General features: G+C 38.7%; 1 protein-coding gene across 1 annotated transcript in view; it reads right to left on the reverse strand.

Annotated features, from left to right (window-relative positions):
• Positions 1-12,395: 12,395 nt before the first annotated feature.
• The window catches only part of LOC114653584 (POU domain, class 6, transcription factor 2), a 58,151-nt gene continuing 45,540 nt past the window's right edge, over positions 12,396-25,006 (reverse strand). Inside the window, exon 4 of the mRNA XM_051928779.1 lies at positions 12,396-12,900. Coding sequence (XP_051784739.1) covers positions 12,396-12,900 — 505 coding nt within the window. The remainder of the gene's footprint in view (positions 12,901-25,006) is intronic.

Below are 25,006 nucleotides of genomic sequence, written 5' to 3' on the forward strand. Positions count from 1 at the left end.
TCTCCGACACAGGTAAATGTGACTTTGTGCTGGATGGTAGAACTGGTTTTAAACACCGTGGCATGCAAAAATGTCACAAAACATTAATGAGCACATAGCCAAAACCCAATAGAAGACTGGCATTCAGTCGTAGCTCTGAGTGACTACAGTTTGAGCCAACTGCAGCTTTAATTTTGAAACCTAATTTAAATTCAATGCATACTTTTACTCCCAATAGGAGTTTTCCACTTTTTCCACTTCAGCTTGCCTGATTTTGCTCGTTTAACATTTTGTTCCCTCATTTCTTTGGTTACGCTGTGATGGTTTATGTTGCTACCTGCTAATGATCACACAATGAGTAGCTGCTACTCTTCATGATCTGTTGCCATTTACACCTTTGCCTACTCTGTGTTAATGTCAACATTTGGATAACGTTAATGACTATTACTTCTGATTAAACACTACTTAGTTATCTTTGAATGTACTTTGATTATCTGACTTGTTCCGTACTCAGAAAGACTAAGGAAAATTTGTTTTAGGTAATCCACTTTGAAAGTTTTCATTTTCTAATTCACAATTCACTTTTCCTGGTAGTTTATTTCATTTACTTTTTGTTATCATTGGTACAATATACAATAAAGAGGAGCAGCTATTTCACTGTTATTTCCAAGTGTGTCACCATTAGCAAGCAATGGCTTAAATAAATAAAACAGCATAACATTATCAAACCTGCTTAATCCAATACATGGTCATACGGTCCAGAACCTATCATGGCAAAATGTATGTATACTTGTTAAATTTCCATAAACCAAATAAACCTTGATGGAAATTTTTGGTATTCAGTTAAAAGCAAGAACTGACTTAAATAAAAACCTGCAGCCACTGAGGCCCTCCAGAACCAGGACTGAGTACCTGCAATAGAGTAAGGGAAACTAACATTTTTTTGAAGCTTTTTAGCATTCAATTTCGCCATTTTAAGAGACAATGCACTATTGTGGACATTCAGGTGGGACAAGAAGAAGTGAATTTTTATCATACAGTTCTATACAGTACCATGTACATTCAGTATTTCGTGATATTTCGTTGCTTACATGTACACAGTACCTGCAGTATAGGACAGCTTAAATGCTTAACGTAAATTGTCACGAAGAGTCAAATTGTTCTCAATATGTCATCATGAAAGGTCAGACAGTGTCGCGGTTTCTTTCTTCAGCTTGTCTACATTTCAGCCACATGCTTCAATATAAATCACCAGTCTCCAATTCAGAAACTGCCACGGGAAAGTAGCAGCAGGCACTGAAGTAAGAAACTAAACATATCTGATCAGTCAGAACTGAAAGCGTTCTTCACAATCCAATGTGGCGTGATCAAAACAACCTCCTACATTTTTACTGATTGGCCTTGGACAAGCATGGGGGAGCAAGAAAGAGGATTTCAACAGATAAAATTGAACTACGGTACACGTGGGGGATCGGCATTAAGGTCATATCTGACTGTAATGTAAGTGTGGCTCAAAAACTGATTTAATTCATGTGTTTGTACGTTGTAGTATTTAAGAAAAGAAAAATACTAACACAAATGCCACAGACAAATAGTATTTTCATGTATAACGGCCACAAGGATTAAAGTATCTACCATCTTAAGTATTTACCAGAAAAAATCAAATGAATCCTGTCCTATAAAAAAGTAGATTTGAATTTGTTGTAAAGTATTTGTTGATTTGAGCAAAAGATTTAAACAGCTTAGCCTCCTATCAAGACCAATGCTATAAGCAACTAGCTTAAGGTACAAGTCTATAGACACAATTGTATACCACTACCCATCCATTTCTGAACCCATTTAATCCAGTTTGACATTGCAGAGTCCTGAAGCCCATCCCAGCAAATCTGGGTGAAAGACAGAAACCAATCCTGGACTCCACCACAGGGCACACTAATTTCACACACGGATCCTCTTCCATAACAGGTCACCTTGGAGCTGACAATCAACTTAAACTGCCTCTGCTTTGGAATGTGGAAGTAAAAACTGTAGAAGAATTCACATAAACACATGGATAAACTGACAGACCCTGTACAAGCAATAGCAGCAGCTTCAGTAGCCACTCTTTAAAAAGAAAGCGTTATTGTGTGAAGGTGAAGTATAGGCTTTCATTGTATATTGTGATCTATCACAAAACTGCTCTGAGTGTAAATAAATAAATATATACATATATATATATATATATATATATAATATATATGTAGTACTAGGGTGTTGTACCGTGTTAGCCATTATGAATGTAGAGAAAAGCCAAGCAAAATGACACCTTTTATTGGCTAACTAAAAAGATTACAATATGCAAGCTTTCGAGGCAACTCAGGCCCCTTCTTCCGCCACACCCGGAAGTGCTGGGGGGAAGAGGAGCAGGGACACCCAGAGTGCTTCCAGGTACGGAACCGGTACTTCCGCCACACTGGGGAGTGCCGTTGGAAGCTCATCGGAAGACACCCGGAGCACATCCGGGTGTGTATAAAAGGGGCCGCCTCCCTCCATTTGATGGCTAGAGTCAGGTGGAAAAGGACAGAAGAGGACAGAACTTGGAGGAGAGGAGTTGAGGCGGACCAGAAGAGAGAAAGAGCATTGTATTGAGGGCCTGGACTTTGGGGTGATTGGTGCTGCGGCACTGGGTTGTGTGTGTTCACCTTTGTAAATATAGTGTATAATAAACGTGTTGTGGTGCATATACCAATGTCTGCCTGTCTGTGTCCGGCCTGCGTACCACAATATATATATATATGCAGCTGGAGATCCACAAAGGGAGAAAATGAATCAAGTATCATAAACTAGTTTTATACAAGAATCAAAGGCAATATATAGCAAAAATTAGGTGGGGGTGGGAGCTAAGTCAGTGTGTTCAGGGGGGGGGGGGGGGGCATTGGTTCTAAAGTTTTATTTAGAAGAACATGTGGCAGGGTCAGAACTTAGCACCAACAGCATGAATCCACACACAGAACCTGCCATGTGTCAACAGCCCAGGCTGCTGTTGTTGGAGGTGTAATGGTGTGGTGAATGCATTCTAAACACACTTTGAACACATTAATACAAATCAATCATTGCTTAAATGCCATGGCTTGTTTGAATATTGTTGCTGACCATGTGTATTACTTCATGGCCACAATATCCCTATCTTCTTATAGCTACTTCCAGCATGATAAACATGACAAGGACTTCAGTGTTCCTTAGTGGCATTTCCAGTCACTGGATCAGAATCCAAAAGAACACCTTTGGGATGTGGGAGAATGGCGGACTCACAGCTTGAATGAGCAGCTGATAAATCTGGAAAAATTTCTGTGATGCAGTCCTTTCAATCTCAAGGGAATATTTTCAACATCTTATGGAATCCATGCCAAAAAACTGAGGCTGTTTTGTGAGCAAATGGAGGCCCTACCCAATATGAGTATAGTGTTCCTAATAATCTGTTTATTGAGTCTATATAAATATATATATACTGTATATTGCATGTCATATATAGAGAAGCATTATAGCATTTATCAATTCATTTTCATGACATTACATTCTAATTCATAGTCACTGGGGATCTTTGAATGCAATTTTGCAGAACCAAGTATTGCTATGATGTCAGCCAATTTCAAGGCAGAATCCCTCCCACATATACGTACATACATATCCATATCCATTGAAGGACCAGTTTGTAGTTGTCACGTGCTTGTCTTTGTGAAAAAGGAGCAAACTGGACTGTCTGGAGTTTACACGCACAGTTCTGACCAAAGGCCCCTAGGGATCCACAGCAATAGCACTGCGCCAATATGCTGCAGTAAGTTCAGTAAAAAAAAAAAGAGTAGGCTGTTGCATAGCCATGGCTGATTTGCAGATGATTTGCCACATCATCTATTGTCACTCATCTATTCAACAGAATCATTTCACGTGCATGCTTAATGTTGTCATTAGTCCTGGACGTGGACAGGTGTCTGGCTCCTTCATGGCTGACACTTGTGCGACCTTCCTTGAACTTCTCTATCCATTCATACACACTTCTTTGTGACAAACACTTTCTCCATACTGTGAACAAATTCTTTGATCAATATCGGCACCTGGCACACCCTCAGACCACAAAAAACGAATCACTGCATGTTGCTCTTCTTTCGTATAAATCACAAGTGCAGCAGCTGTTGTTTCTCGCACTACAGTTACAAATGATCTAACGTTACATGTTCACACCAGCATAGTACTGATTGGGCAGACAGGGACCACGTATGGAAAGCGCTGATAACACAGTGCTACCAACAGGAGTTTTAACATATTACCGGAGTGCTGATAATTTTGTTCACATGTAACATTCTAAACTCTCTTAACTGCTTTTTTGGCAGCTAAACTAGGCAATGTTTTTTTGGATGTTGCTGTAAACCATTCTATAACTTTTTATTGCTCTATAAATTGGGCTTCTCTTGAGTGTACCAACTTTCTTGGCTTTGTTCCTCTGCTGCCTTTTGCCCTGCTCTGGAGCCATTGCAAAGATGGAACTTTTCTAAATGTGTCTGGTCTCTATTGAACTACCTCTTAGCTTTCCTGTGCAAAAAAGACAAATACAACAACATACTGATTAAAGCAGTAGGGTGGTGGCAAACACGTTCTGTGATATCTTTCATTTTGTATATTGTAGTGGCAAAGTGCCATGCTCATCACAGTTTGGTCTATTCCTGGCTGAGAATTTAAGATGGGCCATCTTTACATAGCAGTGCTTAAGTGGATTGAGTCTGCTGTGAAGACCTCGCACACGGAACCTGGATTTGGCACTTGAGCCAATAGAGTCGTTCTTTGGCACATGTGGCTAAGATGATTGCTAACTACTCTCTATGTGAGTGATGAGTTAAGTTTGAATCCTGGGTACCTGCTACAATTTAGCTGCCTATGAAAAAAATAACCTACTTACATTTGTTCTCATTATAAATGGTTTAATGGCAATTTCCTGGATTTACTCAGGTTAGCCAGTTGCCCCCAAACCTTTTTCCTCCACATTCCAAGGTCCTAGGCCTACTCTGGGGTGTGACACATCATCTCATCTGATACTACGTAATACAATAGATTCTTTCTTAGATTTATTGTCCTTGTCAACTCATTTCCTTTTGTCAAATATCATCAAACACCTTACTCCTGCAATTACATATGCTGATGGACAGCAGATTTTTAGGGGTCTGTGCAGGAGACAATTTTGGTGGACTATCAGTACATTATAAAAAAGGATTAATAAGCAAAAGAACGCTTATGACTATTGTTAACAGTGTTTCTGATTTCTACTTGTCTGGGAGTAGTTTTGACTGTGGCGATCCAACTTCAGATTAGTTGCAATTTTGCCTCTGTGGCTATGATGTATTTGTGGATTTGTACCTAAGCAAATATTTCTTGTTATAACATAGGAAAGACTGTGTGATGACAAAAGAGTTTACTCATAGCATGGGAGCAATATTGAGAAATTTTGCAATAATAAGTACCATTGTTATGTTAATTCTAGGAAATACAGTATGTCAGAAATGCTTTTTTGCCTAAGCCCTATGTGTATGAATATAGTACCTTTATATGAAAAAGGACATTTAACAATATTTAACAAGGGCACTGTATTTTAATGTTTTCCCACCTTGCCTGAGTTAAAAAAGAAAAACAAAAGTCAGTAAAGGGATCTTTTGGACCAGCCAGAATGCATTTGTGAAATCTTAGGAATGCCAACAAGCAAAATAAATAATAATAATAGACCCCTGTGACCCTGTGTTAGGATATAGCAGGTTGGAAAATGACGGACTGAATAATAATACTATAAATGTGCTATAATATGCCAGGCTAAGTTTTTGACTTTTCTTGAAGGGGCCAAAAACCAAAACTGAGCACTTCTGAATTTATCTACAAAGAAAGATTAATGCACTTCAGCAGAAAAAAATAAAAAAAAACTTAGATAACAAAACCCATCAAAGCGTATTTATGGATCCTCTGAAAAAAATAACACAATGGTTTAAAGTACACCACCTGAGACTGAAAAGTTGTAGTGGACTTGATGCTGTCCACAACCAGACAGCATATAGAAGCATGTAAGAGGACAAACAGGATGAAGGGTTACAAAGTGTGATCTGTTGACTAAAAGTCAAGGGAGTTTGTGTTTAATCTATGACATCTCATCTGGAATATCAAGTGCAGCTTTGGTCTCCATTTAAAATAAAAGATAATACAGCACTGCAGAATATCCATGGACGAGGAACTAGTCTTACAGAACATTCTAGGAATTATTATATTCACAAATGTATTCAGGATTTTTTGAAAGAGCCAACAGCTAACATTTTGACAAATACAAGATTTCTCAAATATATTTCGAACATTTCTGTAGTGTCATGGAATGCTATTCAGGTTTGTGGAAATGATGTGTCATCCACAGTACACTGATTTAGTAACTTTTTTTAATTTAGCCCATTCTACACATAATTAATTATAAAATATATGAGAATACCATAAGATATATTAAATAAGAGCTCAATTCCATATATGCCTAATCCTTATTTTTATTTTTCATTTCTACATTTAATAGCATAACTTCTTTTCGTTGTTGAGCTCACTGAATGCAAGAAGAAAATAATTTTTCTAGACATTAGTAGGCAAATTAAACACAGAAATATATTGAAAGTGAAAAATCAACATACTTTTTTACGCTATTCATGCTCTCTGTGTTTTTCACCATCTAGTCAAAAGAGAAAAATACAAGTCATAGCCAGCTGCTATAAAAATAATTAAGTAGTCACCCATTTCAGAACATATGAAATAATGTGAAAACCTTCTCTAACAAATTTCAAACTTTAAAATGTAATTATCATATGCCTACCAAAACATTGTTAGGGTTGACAGACAGTATCTGAAGTGAGCCATACTTTGAAAACCTGCATTTTTATATATATTTTATAATTTCTAGATGTAAATGTTTTAAACTCCTAAACAAAAATTCTTCACATATTACATACAATTTATTTTGTTCAGTTTGACTACATGGTAATTATTAATAAAAATATGGCAACAGTGTAGAACAGCTAACATAAAACATTGAGAAAGATATTTCTTCATTTTTAAATTTTTTTTTAAACAATTCCATTATAAATAAGTGGATGACATTTATCGATTTTAGTCGCCAAAGATGTAAACATCTTTGAGCTTCTGGGTTTTTACAATCAAGGAAAGTTCACAAGATCCAAATCAGTGTCTGCAAATGAGTATTCAAAGCAAAAAAAAAAAAACTACTGAATAAGCAAAACTAAATACATTTGAATAACTGATATGCTGAAAAGGTTGAAAGAACAGTTAAAGTAATAGGTAACATAAAACATAAGTTACAAGAATATAGGCATTGGTTTAGAATAAAGCCTTGCAGTATATAAAATCAATCTGAAAAGCAATGTTAAATCAGTTTTTACCTTGTTGGCATAATTGTGCATATGAATATGTGTCTGTAAACTGGTTGACACTTCACAGAAGAGAATCAAATATCTACAGCCTACAGTGCAATTAAAAAAGTCATGTAGAGATCCGGAAAACACTACAACGGTTCAATCTATATTCAACAACAAGAAGCTCAAAGGGTGGGAGTCAGATTTGTACCACTTTATATTAGATCAATGGAACACTGTCTGTTTGTAAATGATGCACTTTTATTGAATGGCATCTGAAAAAATATGAAGCACATAAGTGTATTATAAGTAATAGCTGAAATCTTAAAAATACAAAATTTAAAAAAGTAATTCAGCTCCCCTATACTCAAGCACACAATGATATATTAACTTGTTGACATGAAGGATATAACAAATGTAATGATGAGGACAAATACTGTACGGGCCTGTATGGGCTAATGTCCTTATCTTCCATTATAGCAAGTACATTTACCCATATGAACAAAGTGACCAGATGGCCTGTATTTCTGTTCTTTGTATAAATAGTATACCATGTGTACCAGATTAAATAGATAAAAAGTAAGCTATGAAATAAATAAACTACATTGGCTCATCATATATTTAGACTTAACCAACAGCTGGAATTTCTAACCATGGACATTCAACATTAAATTTTGTCTGCCAAATTAACTATTGCCTCCATGTTTTTGTCAATCTGAAATATAAGAAAAGTAGAGCTAAAGACACATGGTAGCCTGTCTCCTAAATTCAGGCAAAAGTAGTCAACAGTAAATGGTTAACCAACCTGAATAGGCTAAGTCTTTTGGTCTTGACTGACAAGTTACCAAACCAATCAAGAAAAAATGCATTTGAGAATGGTGCTGGTATTAAAAGACTTATTCAGAAAAGCCCCATTCTTAAATAAAAACATTAATTAAATTTAAGGTAACTATATTTTTGAAACAAATAAAATTATGAACTTGTATTTTATAATAATTAGATGACTTTTACTATATTATGCCTTTTATCATAACACAATGACTCATTTATATAATGTGTATAATAATTTAATTGTGCACATTTTTCACAATGTCATGACTCATTCTTACATATGCCTGCACTTTATTTTGTGATTATTTATTTTGTTATTGCCTTTTTATATATTTAATTCAGCACACATATAAGCCACAATTTAGAAGTCCAATTTATTCTTAAAATGTTCTTTTCTTGTCCCATTTATTAGACATGTTATTTTTAATCACGGTAACTTATGCAGTTGCACACTGCACACAATGTCACTTGCTGTTTGTGCGTGCACTGCATTTAATAATTGATCAGATCAGTTCTATTTGAAACAGACATGTTCTGCACAATCAGGCGCCATGTGATTGTGAAAAATCAGACCTCAGCCACATGCAGGCTAGCAGTATCATTCGCTTTTTTCATGTGCACACCCTGTGAAAGTTCACTTCAAGACAAAAACAGAAAATGTCCAGTCCATCCAGCTAAGAGATAAAAATGTTCTCTTCCGCTTTTGTAAAATATCGTGCCTTTATCTGTGATGTTGTCAGTAACATTGCTGACTGGTTTTCGTATAAATGTATTTTTCATTGTTGCCACTGTTGCATGCGCAATGAGTTTTTCATAATGTACTACTACTGTAGCTTCTATGAGATTAGTGGCTGTGTTGGACGTCCTTCAGGCTCTGTGGTATTTTTCTGTGAGTGAATAGGGTAATAGATATAGGTGTGTATTTCAGTAACAGAGAACTTGAAAAAATGTGAAAAAATAACATGTATGAACCATTAGAAGCCATATAAGTCAAGTAACAATCCTCCCAGCATGCTTCTCCCGTTTCATATTGGTTCAGGATGAATCTGGTAACCCTACCTGTGAACGTGCTGGTGGAAAGTAATGAGAAGTTTTATAATCAAATCTTACTTACCAAATGGGTATTAGATTTCTACTTATCAACCTACAACAAAATTCCATTAGTATCAATTGCATAAAACTTCCAAATTCCTCCCAACCCACCCCTCCCCATGTAACACTGTTTCCTCCTCAGTTAAGCAAATAATGAAATATATTGTGTTCACAGTCTCAATAAAGTTGTTGAACAGAAATACAGTCTTTGGCTTTTTAAAATATTTAACATAATCCGGCTGCACAATTGTACTTTCACATGGTTAAAATGTGTTGCTCTTTCAGCAGAAATTGCCTTAACTGTTAGAATGTTTACAACATGGTAACCCTCAGCAAATAACAGATGCCTTAAATATATCATCATAAGTCCAGTTGTCTTGTCACATTTTTTCTTCATCCTCATTGTGCAGAATGATTTATTTCTTACAAACAAAATGTCTGTGATGGACTGATGCCCTGTCCTGGGCTGTTTCCTGCCTTTTGTCCACTGCTGCCAGGATAGAATTTCACCTTTTACTTCTTAGTCATTCTGCACTTTTAGTACATGACTTAAAGGTTTATTGCAAGGATGTCAAATTCATTTCTTGTGAGGGCTACAATGACTTACATGCCTTCAATCCAGTTCAGTTCTTAAAAAGAAACGATAGCGGATGCACTTTTTTATTCACGTAAGTTAACTTTATTACGTTGCATGATGTGTAATCTTTGATTACTTCTTTTACTTTTAAACAACTGCATTCAAAATATTTATTTGCTGTTGCTATTTTTTAACAAGCAGTGGCCAAATGAAAAAAGAGATACGTGTAACAAATAAACTAACAACCAGATGACTTGTGTGCCTAACATAAAATGTATATATATCAATATTTGAAAGAAAATATGAGAAAGAAAGTGAAGCAAATTTTACAAGTTATCTATATATTTATTAAAAAACATGTTTCATTAACTTCAAGAACTGGTTTCATATTAAATCTTCAGCCACTGCAGCCTTTCAAGATTTAAGTTTAATGTGTGTTCTGGGCTATCTTAAGTAATGGCGGTCTGGTGTTTCTTATTGAGTAGCTGTTTTCTATTGCATTGGTTGTGAATATAAAATAGTTGATGATGTGTAGTAAGTTTTAGCCTTACCTCCATGTTTGGCAATTTTTGCTCTCATTCTGGGCCTTTAAAATTAGCAGGTTCAGCATGATGATGATGAGAGAATAGCCCATTAAAGAAAAGTCAGCTTTTTCTCAAAAAAACAAACATGACATATAATGCAGTTTTTGTGTATTTGTTTCAGTGTTTATACTATGCTCAAATAAAGTTAAAAGATCACAAGAGGTATTTTTCCAAAATATTTCCGCATAAATGTGCTTAAATACTCAGGAACAAGTATGAATTGGGTAGACTCTAGGTAAATGTGTCCTTATAAATTTGGCTAAGTGTTTCAGTAAATGGACTGATAAACAAATCCTGTTCTTTTGCCTCATATTCATCTAATCATTAATATATTAATCTTATAATGATATCACATTTTGTTGCACCATACTAATCTCAACTGGCTTAGTGTAATTCAGGGTGGTGGGATCTGTCCTGGGAACACTAGCCACTAGAAACAGCACTGGACAGGGCACCAATCAGTTAATGGCATTTTGTTACTATACGGTCTGTAGATGCAATGAGTAGTGAAGCAAAATGACATCTTTTTTTGGTGAACTGAAAAGATTACAATATGCAAGCTTTTGAGGCAGCTAAGGCTCCTTCTTCAGGCAAGATCTTAAGAAGCCTTAGCTGCCTCAAAAGCTTGCATATTGTAATCTGTTCAGTTAGCCAATAAAAGGTGTCATTTTGCTTGATTTCTCTTTGCGGTCTGTATATATATATATATATATATATATATATATATATATATATATATATATATATATATATATACTGTAGATATATACTGTAGATATAGTCTAGATTTCTGGTATCTACCCAGACTGTAATCCTGCAGGAATTCTTTGGCAATCACACATTGGCAAGGAAAAAGAAATCACATCATTATACAGACAGTGAATTTCAATGGCATCTTATCCCCATGCTGTTGGTCAGTTCAGATAAGAGATTACACAACATTTTTGGAATGCCCTTAATCATCTGGAATCTTCTCCATACTTTGAAACATTTGCAAAATTAATAAATAACTATACAGCTTTTTACAACTTCAAATACTGTGGTAATGACGTGTTAAAACAAAGGATGAATAGCAAATAAAATAAAAAAACATTTTAAGATACTTTGACATTTAGACGTCATAGCACCCACAAGTTAAACTGTAGCTTTAAGGGCTCTTAAACAGAAGTAGCCAAATATTATTTTAAAGTGAACTGTGTATGTATATACATATATATATATATATATATATATATTGTGTTTATATGTATATAAACTTTGGGAATTTGGGGAATTATATACATATACATACATACATATACATACATACACACACTGATATATTTGGCACACAGTAAGCTTATAAAACCATATATAAATTAAATAAATAAGTTACATTTAAGGTGGCAAGTGAAGTTACAACATAATTAAAGTTCAAAACAGAGACACAGAAAAAGTAAATTCTTCATTTTTCTATCCATACAAATGTAAAAAGTTTGAACACGTTTCACTAAAAATAAGAAAAGGCTAACAATCTATTTCAATGCAACAATTCTGACTTTGGTAAGTAGTTTTTTCTCTGTTTGTTCTTTCATTTTGTTTATTAAACTGAATTTCAGTATCTAAAAAGTTCAAGTTCTTTCTCCGGATTGCAGGCTTCTCTTTAAAACAGAAAGTCATCAAACATATTTTTACACATTTTTCACAGAAATAGTACTTATTGTTTTTGGTTTAGTTTAGGTCCCTTAAAAGACTGGCATTAACAACTACACTACGAGACACTAAGTGCTTATTATTCTTTTTTCTTTAAAAATACAAAAAAGCAGCAAAGAATTGTACTGCTTAAAAAGTTTTCAGTTTTTACTTACTAGTGAATGTTTTATAAAGTTCAGGGGAAGGACTTCTGGCATTTTCTTAAAATACTTCTTTTCAAATAATTTAGGAATGCTCATCCAAAGGGTCTGTCAAAGGCTCCATCGACACTGCAGTTCCGGGCTCATGTTGTTTCAAACGTTTTATTGTATTTTTTAGTGCCTGTCTCTTGTTGCAAAACCAGACACGGACAACCTCTCGGTCATAATTTAGTTTTTCTGCAATTTCTGTCATTTCCTGGCCTGAAGGGTGAGTGTTCTTCTCAAAATGACCATTCAGTATTTCCAGGGCCTGGGGAGTGAACGATGTCCGTCTCTTGCGCTTTTTAGAGGGCTCACTGCCGATAAATTCTGTGAGGTTCTGCATTCCGGAGCGGTGGCGGGCTTCTGCCTCTGCCATCCATCGCTCAAGAACTGGCTTTATCTTCTGGGCGCTTTTTGGGGTGATGTCCAGCTTCTCGAACCTGGCAGGATATAAAAGGCCAGGGTTCAGTTTGGCTGTCAAACTGCTAGCTATAGTGTTCTCTTGGGCTTCCTGTGGTAGAAAAAAGTGGCTTCTCAGGATGGTGTGTCTGGGGAAAATTGAGAAAGAAGAGTCTTACTCTGATGCTCTGCCAGGCTGGAGCTTCCTGCCTCCCTCAGTGACAGAAGGGGCTTCCTTAGAAACTACAAGGATTCATAAACAAGAACACATTCATTCATAAATGCAGTAACTGCTGTTCTGAAATGGGAGGATTCAAGTGGCCTCTTCACTTATTAGGCATTTGATCAGCACTCAGGACAACAGGATAAAGGTTGAATTGAGCCATTAAAAAATTATAAATGCACAGCTCCAGACAGAGATAAGACTCCATGAAACAAGCTGTGCTGACAGCCAGCACTCTGCTTAACCGTACCATTAAGCAGTTACTCATTTTCGAATGAATAGACAGGCCTTTGATAACTAAGGAAACCCCTTTTTCGACTGGCAGAGATATATCCAATGAATCCAGGAACAGGCAGTCTGGTCATTATTTTGGTTTGCCTCTTAAAAGTACCCACATACAGCAAGCAAATAAAAATACAAAAGCATAATGTTACTTCTTAGAAAAAAATAAGTGCAATCATGACACCATTAGCAATCAAGAATCCACAGAATAACAAACTCCTGATTTAGAAATCAGATTTAGAATTGACAATTTTATTTTCAGTTAATTGTATAATTCTTCAGTGTCAACTAAAAATATTAGCATATCACATTTACTCCATGATACAGTATCAGTTCTGACTCTGGACTAAGCTGTTTCTTATCAATGGCAGAGTGAATATTACCAGTTGTTATCAGTCTTGTAATGTGCTTACTGAACCTCCTAGTAGGTTTAAGATGTTCGTTATTAGTGATTAAATAATTTATGACAACAATCACATACAATATTGGTGAGTAAGTATTTACGGAAGTAGAAATGACAATACTGTAATACTATTACAAATCTTTTGGAATGCGATATGGAATGGAACATTACAATAGTATTTGTAGTGCACAGTCTACCAATAACATTACTGAATCAACCCAGCTCAGTCCTCCTAACCTCAATCACCTTTGAAAGTCTTGTGTTTTAAAGAAAAAGTCTGATTTGAGGTATACAAAAAACAAGCAAACACGTGTGTCTCCCTTCTTTTTTTCATTTTTGTTGTATGCTTCAAAAAGTATATTCCTTTTAAACTTTATACTACAATTTGCCTAAGCATTGATACCACTCATTAAATTTCTAACATTAAGCATTCTAAATGTTTCAGTAGGTACCTTCTGTTCCTTCCCATGGAGCGATTAAACACTGATGGAGTGGTAATTAATTGCTTGGGTGTCTTCTTGTGTGATTTATGAGATTTAATTGAGTTCTGTAGGATTACACTGAAAGCGGGTGTCCTGCCACATGCAACTAGTTAGTCAGTCAACCTCAAAGAAAAGAGGCCAAGCAGCCTATAAATACTCTCCACTTAGTTGTTTATTTATCCTTCAATATTCTATTATTTATTTAAATATGAATGTAATACACTTTTCAAACTTTGGAAACTCTGTGCTTTTATTTGTTTTAATCATTTATGTGGATGTGCTTCCTTTCCCACTCTCTCTCTCTCTTTTACTTTTTCTATCTTGTATATAGCGAAATGTTTATAAAATTTTAAAGCACCTGCTCTTGATTTATATGTGGTTACTTTTTTCAAAATGAATTTTAATAAATAAAAATCAGCATCACATCCATTAGTGCCATTTTAAAAAGAAATGTAAATGCAGGTGTTGTGATATTGGAGCACTATTGAAAATGGGATGCTGAAAAAAGGAAGCAAATATTTTTCAAGATCTTTCAGTGACACATATTTCTATCAGTGAATTTTTATTTATTTTTAAAATCAATTTTTTACAATTAATATACAAGTTGCAATAAAGACCAAGAGAATGTTAATTTTCTGCAGTCTACATTAGCACTTCTGTACTGTACTGTACTATGTATACCCAAGCCTCAGAGTCTTACAGAAATGACAGTCTCCAAAGGTGATCTGGTGTGCATGTCCTCTTAAAGTAAAGCTATGCATTTTCTGAACTTGCTGGGGGATTTATTGATTATTTCCAGGCTGTTTGTTGTTGAAGAGAGTGCATTTCAATTTGTTGCCAGTAGAAACCACATAAGCTACGCTCTACAACTTCAGCTAAACCGGTAACTCAAAGTTAAAACTGTTTTTTTTAAAGCAATATGTGAGGTTTTGAATGGATGTTAACAAAAACATGAAGTGAATTTCAAGCATGGCCACTGTTAAATCTGTCAATGCACTAGAAAAAAATAAATAAATAAGATGTAAACTTGTAAGTTGCAAGCAGGTATGCAAGAAGGCATACATTGTGGGAAAATGATAATTAAAAAAAATAGTACAAAATACGGGTGGCGCAGTGGGTAGCGCTGCTGCCTCACAGTTGGGAGACCTGGGGACCTAGGTTCGCTTCCCGGGTCCTCCCCGCGTGGATTTTTGCATGTTCTCCCCGTGTCTGCGTGGGTTTCCTCTGGGTGCTCCGGTTTCCTCCCACAGTCCAAAGACACGGTGGATTGGCGATTCTAAATTGGCCCTAGTGTGTGCTTGGTGTGTGGGTGTGTTTGTGTGTGTCCTGTGGTGGGTTAGCACCCTGCCCAGGATTGGTTCCTGCCCTGTGTTGGCTGGGATTGGCTCCAGCAGATCCCTGTGTTCGGATTCAGCAGGTGGGAAAATGGATGGATAGTACAAAATACTATCCATATATTGTATATGCACACAACTAAAATGAAAATGATGTTTTATTACCTTTGTTTGTCACTTTTTGGGACCTTTGTAGGATAACATATCTACATTTGGCTATTAAACTTTTATTTCTAACACTTTGAAATAAAATGGCAACATGGATTCATGGAAAGATGGTGCAGATATAGTAGTTGAATTTTTGCCATTTATAAACATTGTGTAACCCACCCCTGAAAATAAGATAAAGAGACAGTTTTAAGGAGATGTATAAAATCGAATCTGTATGTATCTTTTTAACTCTCTTAATATCCTGTAATTACCCATTCTAATTCAAGCATCGCCAGTTTTATTTCAGTGTCTGTTTCTCCATGACTTGCTCCATAAGGCACTGAGCCAGACTTTGAGAACAGCATGAATGAATTTACACTCTCACTTTTCTCCCACAGGTAGACTTAAGTGGCATTCTCAGGGGAAAGCAGCTGTAGAGATATAATCAGTTCACAACGGTGTCAAATTCACTTAATCCAATTTAGGGTCACACCGAGACAGTGCCCACCTTGGCAGCATCCGGGCTCCAGTGCTTCACAAGGTCTACTCACACACATCCCATATGGAGTAATTTAGGATTGTTAATTAACCTAACATGCAACATGCTGGGATGGGATTGAAAGCCTGGGTATACTTGGAGAAAAAGTCATGCAGCCACAGGAGGATCATGCACTTTCTACACACACATTGAATGGGTGAGCTGTTTGAACCCAGAGTGCTGCTACTGTAAAGCAAATGTGTTAATCATTGTGCCAACATGCCACAACCCAAATCCATACAGTATATATGTTTTGAAATGTATTTTTGCCTGGTATGATGGACAACATGCATCTATTCAAAGGATCTGCTTATTCTCAGGATGCTAGAGCCTATCCAGGCATCAGTGCAGGGCAGGAACCTATCATGGGTGGAGCACCAGTTCACATCAAGGAACATTAGCACACACATGCACACTCACTAATATCTGGATAAAATAGTATTACATACATTGATGTCTTTAGAGGAGAACTGAAGTAGCATGAGAAAGCCCATAAAGACTACTAGAAAATGGTAAAAACCCCACACAGATAGTGGCCGAGGTTGGAGTACTAATCATTACACCACCATGCTGCCTGTGTTTATTACTGTTCATTTAAAATAAAGAGGTTGGATCTAATTTGTTATACTTTTAACAGGACATTCATCACAAAGCTACATTTATGTCCATAGGTGGCACATACCAAATTTGTTTTGCTAAATTTTATTAAAATAAGAAGTACTGGGGTGTTGTACCGTGTTAGCCATTGTGAATGTAGAGAAAAGCCAAGCAAAATGACACTTTTTATTGGCTAACTAAAAAGATTACAATATGCAAGCTTTCGAGGCAACTCAGGCCCCTTCTTTAGGCAAGATGTAATGTTGGAAGAAGGGGCCTGAGTTGCCTCGAAAGCTTCAATATTGTAATCTTTTTAGTTAGCCAATAAAAGGTGTCATTTTGCTTGGCTTTTCTCTACATAAAAATAAGAAAAAACCCAAAATACAAGAAGACAGACAAGAAGAAGTATATGGACAGGTTTGAAAACTGAATAGAGGACATGTGTCTGTATAATTAAATAAATAAAAGCTATTCAAAAATAATCGGAACTGATACACAGAAGATTAATTATATAATGTGAAGAGAAAAAGTGTAGGGTTATACTGAGAATGGGAAAATATAGGATAAATATCAAGTCTTAAACATCATACATCAAAATCAGCACTGTGTAACAAAAGTCTACTCACATATACAGTTAAATGGTTGAACAATTCATACTTTGGCTGCTCCACTCTCAAAACAGTGGCAGCAAAATATTAGTGATCAAAACCTTTAGTGCTGGAAATGATTCTTCCCTAAGTGCACTTGCCAAACTGCTTTTCTGGAAGTGATGCACGATTTTGTGATTTACAGCATTGCTGCAGGAAACTCAGAAAGGCTCAAAGTGAGAACAGAAATGCAGTAAACATACAACATATATCCATCCATACAACATATATGGGGCCATTATATTTTTTTCCTTGTTGAACTGATAAAATAAACTTGCAGACTTGATGGATTAGCTCAAAGTCCAACAACAGAGGTAAACAGCAATAGACATGCATTTAAAACAGCAACAGTTAATGTAGGAGTATGTGGTCTGTAGCATCTTGTGTACACATATGGCTTTTAGTAGGAATTTCATGTCTTTAACTTTCAGCTACTATACAATTATACTTTAGGATATTTCAATGTTAAACAAATACATATGGTGTAATCCAGGCCATTATACTGTTAATTTGAAAAAAAGTCATCAGCTTGACCAGTGGCCAAGATACCATTTTGTAAGCAGTGTGCATTACTGATTCAATGTTACTGACCATCTATAACTCAGTTGTTTTGTTTGATGTTACTTATTCTCCCTCACTGTTGCAGATTTATATTTGATTTTTAATATGATTGTGTTTGACATTTATTACTTTTATTTATTGGTGTTGCTTTCTTTAGTAATTTCTATCTTTAGTGCCATTGTGTATCATCACATTGTATTATGAATGTTTTAAATGTTACAGCACTAGTTCAACAGAGAGTGAATGAAAGTAATACAGCAAAATGCAATGCTGATGGGCGTAGAATATCTCAAGAGTAAATCACAACATGAATTTGACCAGCATGCCATAAAAAACTTGGATGCAGCCAATCAAAATGTAAAAGGGAAAAAAGAACAGTTTCAAAATGGACTAATGCACCCACCCATTATGGCTTCCTAACAATATGAAACAGTGACAATTGCAAATTAAGCTGTTTATGAAAGAAAATAATGTATTGATTTAAAAACCAGTAACAACTTAATTTGGTACTTGTGACAATAATAAATTTTCTGAATATTGTTAAGAATTCATCAATACCTACATTTACATTAGACATTTTAAACTCCTTTAACAATGTTCTTTCTCAAATGCTTAGTTAACACTCATTGCAGCATTTTAAAGTACAGACTGCAGAAAACCAGGAGTTCTGCCTTAATGAAAGCAAATTGAGCCTGAAAACAGTAAATGTGGAAGGTTATTAAAATATTATTCAGCATAATAAAGTTAACTAGATTAAATTATTGAAAATACTCTTTATTTGGCCCTTGCAGTTTGTAGTAATGGCCGAGAAAAATGTTTAATCTCAAGTTTTCATTGAGAGCAGACATAATAAAGTTTGTGACAGAAAGCTGGACAATAGCAAACAATATAAGAACATCCATAAAAAAATCTCATGTTACTTGTATTGCCAGTCAGCTGTTTGCTCACAATGTGCAAAATTCATGTATTTTTTTCCAACATATTGTTAAATAAATAAATCTGGAAGGCGGCACAGTGGCGCAGTGGGTAGCGCTGCTGCCTCACAGTTAGGAGACCTGGGTGGAGTTTGCATGTTCTCCCCGTGTCTGCGTGAGTTTCCTCCCACAGTCCAAAGACATGCATTGGCGATTCTAAAATTGTCCCTAGTGTGGGCTTGGTGTGTAGGTGTGTGTGTGCTCACCCTGCGGTGGGCTGGCTCCCTGCCCGGGGTTCGTTTCCTGCCTTGCGCCCTGTGCATGTGTTGGTTGGGATTGGCTCCGGCAGACCCCCGTGACCCTGTAGTTAGGATATAGTGGGATGGATAATGGATGGAAATAAATCTGGAAAAGTAAAAGTAGTCTATAAACAGGATGCCAAGGTTGTGCTTTTGAATTGAAGATTTGCCTCTTTCCCTCATTCATTGGTCAAGAGTTCTGTCACCATAGCCCCCTGTTATATCAGAAATTCTGCTATCTCTGCTCTGCATGAAAACATGAAATTAAAAGATTTTCTCTGCCATCACTACAGAACACATGAGGTAAGTAACATATAAAAAGCATCATTTTTGGGTGGAGTATTCCTTTAAAAATTGTTACCTAGAATTTACATCTTTGAATTTTATTTCATTAATATAAGGGTGTTGTACTGTGTTAGCCATTATGCATGTAGTGAAAAGTCAAGCAAAATGACACCTTTTATTAGCTAACTAAAAAGACTACAATATGCAAACTTTCAAGGCAACTCAGGCCCCTTCTTCTCCCCTTGAGTTGCCTTGAAAGCTTGCATATTGTAATCTTTTTAGTTAGCCAATAAAAGGTGTCATTTTGCTTGACTTTTCACTAATTTCATTAATATGTAATTGTTGACATACTGGTTTCTTCATGACAGTACACCACAAATAGACATTTAAAATATAATGGACCCATTGTTCCACATTTTTGGTCTCCATGACATGCCCATGGATGACCAGGAGACAGGCTTACTCATGTTAGACTTTAGAAGAAGGACTACCAGGGTGTATCTATTACTGCTATCTAACAAGATCTTAACAAATGCTTTGCTTACTTGTATTATGATTTGTAATGAGCCAACACTTTTCAACACAGACTCTCTTAGTCTCTTAGTCACTTACTCTTACATAACAAGACTTTAATGAAGGCTTTGTGTTATACAACAGTAAGTAATGAGTTCATTCACTATATCCTCCCTTAAAGACCCCACTGTAAACTGTTACAAGCTATAGCAGCATGTAAGGATAATGAAGAAAAGCAGTTACTGCATTTTAATGCTGTAAGGGGTCCTGTCTCAATCAAATAAAGATCAGGGTCTGCACAGTAAAAACTGGACAGTTTTACTTAAAAGGCAGAGGTAGAATACTTATTGTAATAGAAAAGGAGCATTCTCTTGGTATCTCTCCACAGCTTGAATAATGCCAGGCAGCCCAAAGTCACAAAAAAGCTTTTATGATACAAACAAAAGACACAAGAGAATTCTTTGTCAAAACGAACTTACACTACAAATAAACAAATCTGTCATACTAGGTTGCAGCCATGACAGCTCTAGAACCTCTGTTCAATCAACAGTGGGATGACTTGCCAATTAGGCCACATCCAAAATACAACAAATCTCCCTCTTTTCAACTTATTCTCCCCATCTCTCTTATATTCCATATTTGTTGACCCTGACCTCTTACCTACTGCCAGTGAGCATTTGTTCCTACATCTTACCAACTCTAAGATCAATGTCTCCTCTGGCATGCGGTGACTCCAATCTACTTGATGAATTTACTTCAAATTAAGATTCACATCCCAGATGAAAGTCATTCCTTCTTTTGATACAAGGACATCACTATACACCCCTCCTTTAACCGCCACCTTATCATGGTGGAGGGGTTTGCGTGTCCCAATGATCCTAGGAGCTCTGTTGTCCGGGGCTTTATGCCCTTGGTAGGGCCACCCAAGGCAAACTGGTCCTAGGTGAGGGATGAGACAAAGAGCGGTTAAACAAACCTTCTATGATGAATGAAAACTTTGGACGGCGTTTTCCCTTGCCCGGACGCGGGTCACCGGGGCCCCCCTCTGGAGCCAGGCCTGGAGGTGGGGCTTGATGGCGAGTGCCTGGTGGCCGGGCCTGCACCCATGGGGCTCGGTCGGGTACAGCCCGAAGAGGCAACGTGGGTCCCCCTTCCCATGGGCTCACCACCTATGGGAGGGGCCAAGGAGGTCGGGTGCAGTGTGAGTTGGGTAGTGGCTGAAGGTGGGGACCTTGGCAGTCCGATCCTCGGCTACAGAAGCTGGCTCTTGGAACGTGGAATGTCACCTCTCTGAAGGGGAAGGAGCCTGAGCTAGTGCGTGAGGTCGAGAGGTTCCGGCTAGATATAGTCGGACTCACCTCGATGCACAACTTGGACTCTGGAACCAATCTCCTTGAGAGGGGCTGGACTCTGTACCACTCTGGAGTTGCCCCCGGTGAGAGGCGCCGAGCGGGTGTGGGTATACTTATTGCCCCCCGACTTGGAGCCTGTTCATTGGGGTTTATCCCGGTGGACGAGAGGGTAGCCTCCCTCCGCCTTAGGGTGGGGGGACGGGTCCTAACTGTTGTTTGTACGTATGCACCGAACAGCAGTTCGGAGTACCCACCCTTTTTGGAGTGCCTGGAGGGGGTGCTAGAGGGCATACCTTCTGGGGACTCCCTCGTACTGCTGGGAGACTTCAATGCTCACATGGACAATGACAGTGAAACCTGGAAGGGCGTGATTGGGAGGAATGGCCCCCCCTATCTGAACCCGAGTGGTGTTTTGTTATTGGACTTCTGTGCTCGTCACGGATTGTCTATAACGAACACCATGTTCAAGCATAGGGGTGTTCATATGTGCACTTGGCACCAGGACACCCTAGGCCTCAGTTCGATGATTGACTTTGTGGTCGTGTCGTCGGACTTGCAGCCACATGTCTTGAACACTCGGGTGAAGAGAAGGGCAGAGCTGTCAACTGATCACCACCTGGTGGTGAGTTGGCTTCGATGGTGGGGGAGGATGCTGGTCAGGCCTGGTAGGCCCAAACATGTTGTGAGGGTCTGCTGGGAACATCTGGCAGAGCCCCCTGTCAGAAGTAGCTTCAACTCCCACCTCCGGCAGAACTTCGACCACATCCCGAGGGAGGTGGGGGACATTGTGCCCGAATGGGCCATGTTCCGTGCCTCTATTGTTGAGGCGGCTGACCGGAGCTGTGGCCGTAAGGTGGTCGGTGCCTGTCGTGGCGGCAATCCCCGAACCCGTTGGTGGACACCGGCGGTGAGGGATGCCGTCAAGCTGAAGAAGGAGTCCTACAGGACCTTTTTGTCCTGTGGGACTCTGGAGGCAGCTGATAGGTACCGGCAGGCCAAGCGGAATGCGGCTTTGGTGGTTGCTGAGGCAAAAACTCGGGCGTGGGAGGAGTTTGGGGAGGCCATGGAGAACAACTTTCGGACGGCTTCGAGAAGATTCTGGTCCACCGTCCGGCATCTCAGGAGGGGGAAGCAGTGCAGTGCCAACACTGTATAAGATGGGGATGGTGCACTGCTGACCTCGACTTGGGACGTTGTGGGTCGGTGGGAGGAGTACTTCGAAGACCTCCTCAATCCCACTAACATGCCTTCCAATGAGGAAGCAGAGCCTGGGGACTCGGAGGTGGGCTCCCCCATCTCTGGGACTGAGGTCACCGAGGTGGTCAAAAAACTCCTTGGTGGCAGGGCCCCGGGGGTGGATGAGATACGCCCGGAGTTCATCAAGGCTCTGGATGTTGCAGGGCTGTCTTGGTTGACACGTCTCTGCAACATCGCATGGGCATCAGGGACAGTGCCTCTGGACTGGCAGACTGGGGTGGTGGTCCCCCTCTTTAAGAAAGGGGACCGGAGGCTGTGTTCCAACTACAGAGGGATCACACTCCTCAGCCTCCCTGGAAAAGTCTATTTGGGGGTTCTGGAGAGGAGGGTCCGTCAGATAGTCGAGCCTCGGATTCAGGAGGAACAGTGTGGTTTTCGTCCTGGTTGCGGAACAGTGGACCAGCTCTACACCCTTAGCAGAGTCCTGGAGGGTGCATGGGAGTTCGTCCAACCAGTCTACATGTGATTTGTGGACTTGGAAAAGGCATTAGACCGTGTCCCTTGGGGAATCCTGTGGGGAGTACTCCGAGAGTATGGGGTACCGGACCCCCTGATAAGGGCTGTTCGGTCCCTGTACGATCTGTGCCAGAGCTTGGTCTGCATTGCCGGCAGTAAGTCGAAACCATTTCCAGTGAGAGTTGGACTACGCCAGGGCTGCCCTTTGTCACCAATTCTGTTCATAACTTTTATGGACAGAATTTCCAGGCGCAGCCAGGGCATTGAGGGGGTCCGGTTTGATGCTTTTTGCAGATGATGTTGTCCTGTTTGCTTCATCAGGCCGTGATCTTCAGCTCTTTCTGGATCAGTTCTCAGCTGAATGTGAAGCGGTTGGGATGGGAATCAGCACCTCCAAATCTGAGACCATGGTCCTCAGCCGGAAAAGGGTGGAGTGCCCTCTCAGGGTTGGTAGCGAAATCCTGCCCCAAGTGGAGGAGTTCAAGTATCTCGGGACCTTGTTCACGAGTGAGGGAAGAATGGAGCGTGAGATCGATAGGCGGATCGGTGCGGCATCCGCAGTAATGTGGGCTCTGCATCGGTCTGTCGTGGTGAAAAAGGAGCTGAGCTGCAAGGCGAAGCTCTCAATTTACCAGTCGATCTATGTTCCTACCCTCACCTATGGTCATGAGCTATGGGTAGTGACCGAAAGAACGAGATCGCGAAAACAAGCGGCTGAAATGAGTTTCCACCGTAGGTTGTCTGGGCTTTCCCTTAAAGATAGGGTGAGAAGCTCAGTCATCTGGGAGGGGCTCAGAGTAGAGCCGCTGCTCCTCCGCATCGAAAGGAGTCAGATGAGGTGGCTCGGGCATCTGATCAGGATGCCTCCTGGACGCCTCCCTGGTGAGGTGTTCCGGGCACGTCCAACCGGGAGGAGGCCCAGGGGAAGACCCAGGGCACGCTGGAGGGACTATGTCTCTCGGCTGGCCTAGGAACACCTTGGGATTCCCCCAGAAGAGCTAGAAGAAGTGGCCGGGGTGAGGAAAGTCTGGGCATCTCTGCTCAAGCTGCTGCCCCCGTGACCCGACCTCGGATAAGCGGAAGAGAATGGATGGATGGATGGACATCACCATACAGCTCCCAATGGTCCACATGGCCTTATTCTTAGCCTGTGTTCCCCTTTTCAACTGGACAAAGTTTTATAATGTTTAATCTTCTATCATGTTAACCCCACTTTGAATAATTTTTAGAAAAGATTTTTGATTACTCAAGTGTTTATTGATTTCAATGAATTAAAATGTAACGTCTTTCTAGAACCATACCCCCCCACTTCCTCAAAGTCCAAAAGCAGTCTACCTAACTCATTAATAGATCTGTCCAAGTTCTTAAACTTTAGTGCGGTTGCAGTTCATTTATTCTTTTTAGGGGGAAAAGGCAGGATTTGGTTGCAATGCCAGAGTATTAAGTTATTAGCTTCCATTAACTTACATTTGTTGTGCTGATTATGCCAAATGTTAATACTTAACACTTTAAAAAAGGCTTCATTTGAGAAGTTTCATACCAAATTTACCCTACAGCACTGAGCTTTAATTTGCTACAGCCTCAGCTTTGAAGTGCCTTCAATATTAGAGCCTTGCAGTGTTTCTCTCTCAGATAAAATAATGTATTCTTCTGCACTACCAAAGAATCAGCAAATGTAATGGAACAGCATCAGTGAAATTCAAGGTAGCTATTGACTCTGAAAGCTTGATGTAATGTTTTACAGTACATTCTTATGATCTTTAGAAAAAGTTTCACTTGATTTGTTTGATGCGAGGAGAAGAGTCTTTGAAAGTTAAAAGAAACATTCTGGATACAGCACATTGAGTGATCTTTTATTAATGTTTTCATTCCTTTTAAGACTATGCACATAATGTTTCCTTAAACCCTATAGGCTCAGGAGAAATATTTGTATTCAAGAAGCTTCCCTAAATACGTTCCTGT

The sequence above is a fragment of the Erpetoichthys calabaricus genome, chromosome 6, assembly GCF_900747795.2.
Source record: "Erpetoichthys calabaricus chromosome 6, fErpCal1.3, whole genome shotgun sequence".
NCBI lineage: Eukaryota > Metazoa > Chordata > Cladistia > Polypteriformes > Polypteridae > Erpetoichthys > Erpetoichthys calabaricus.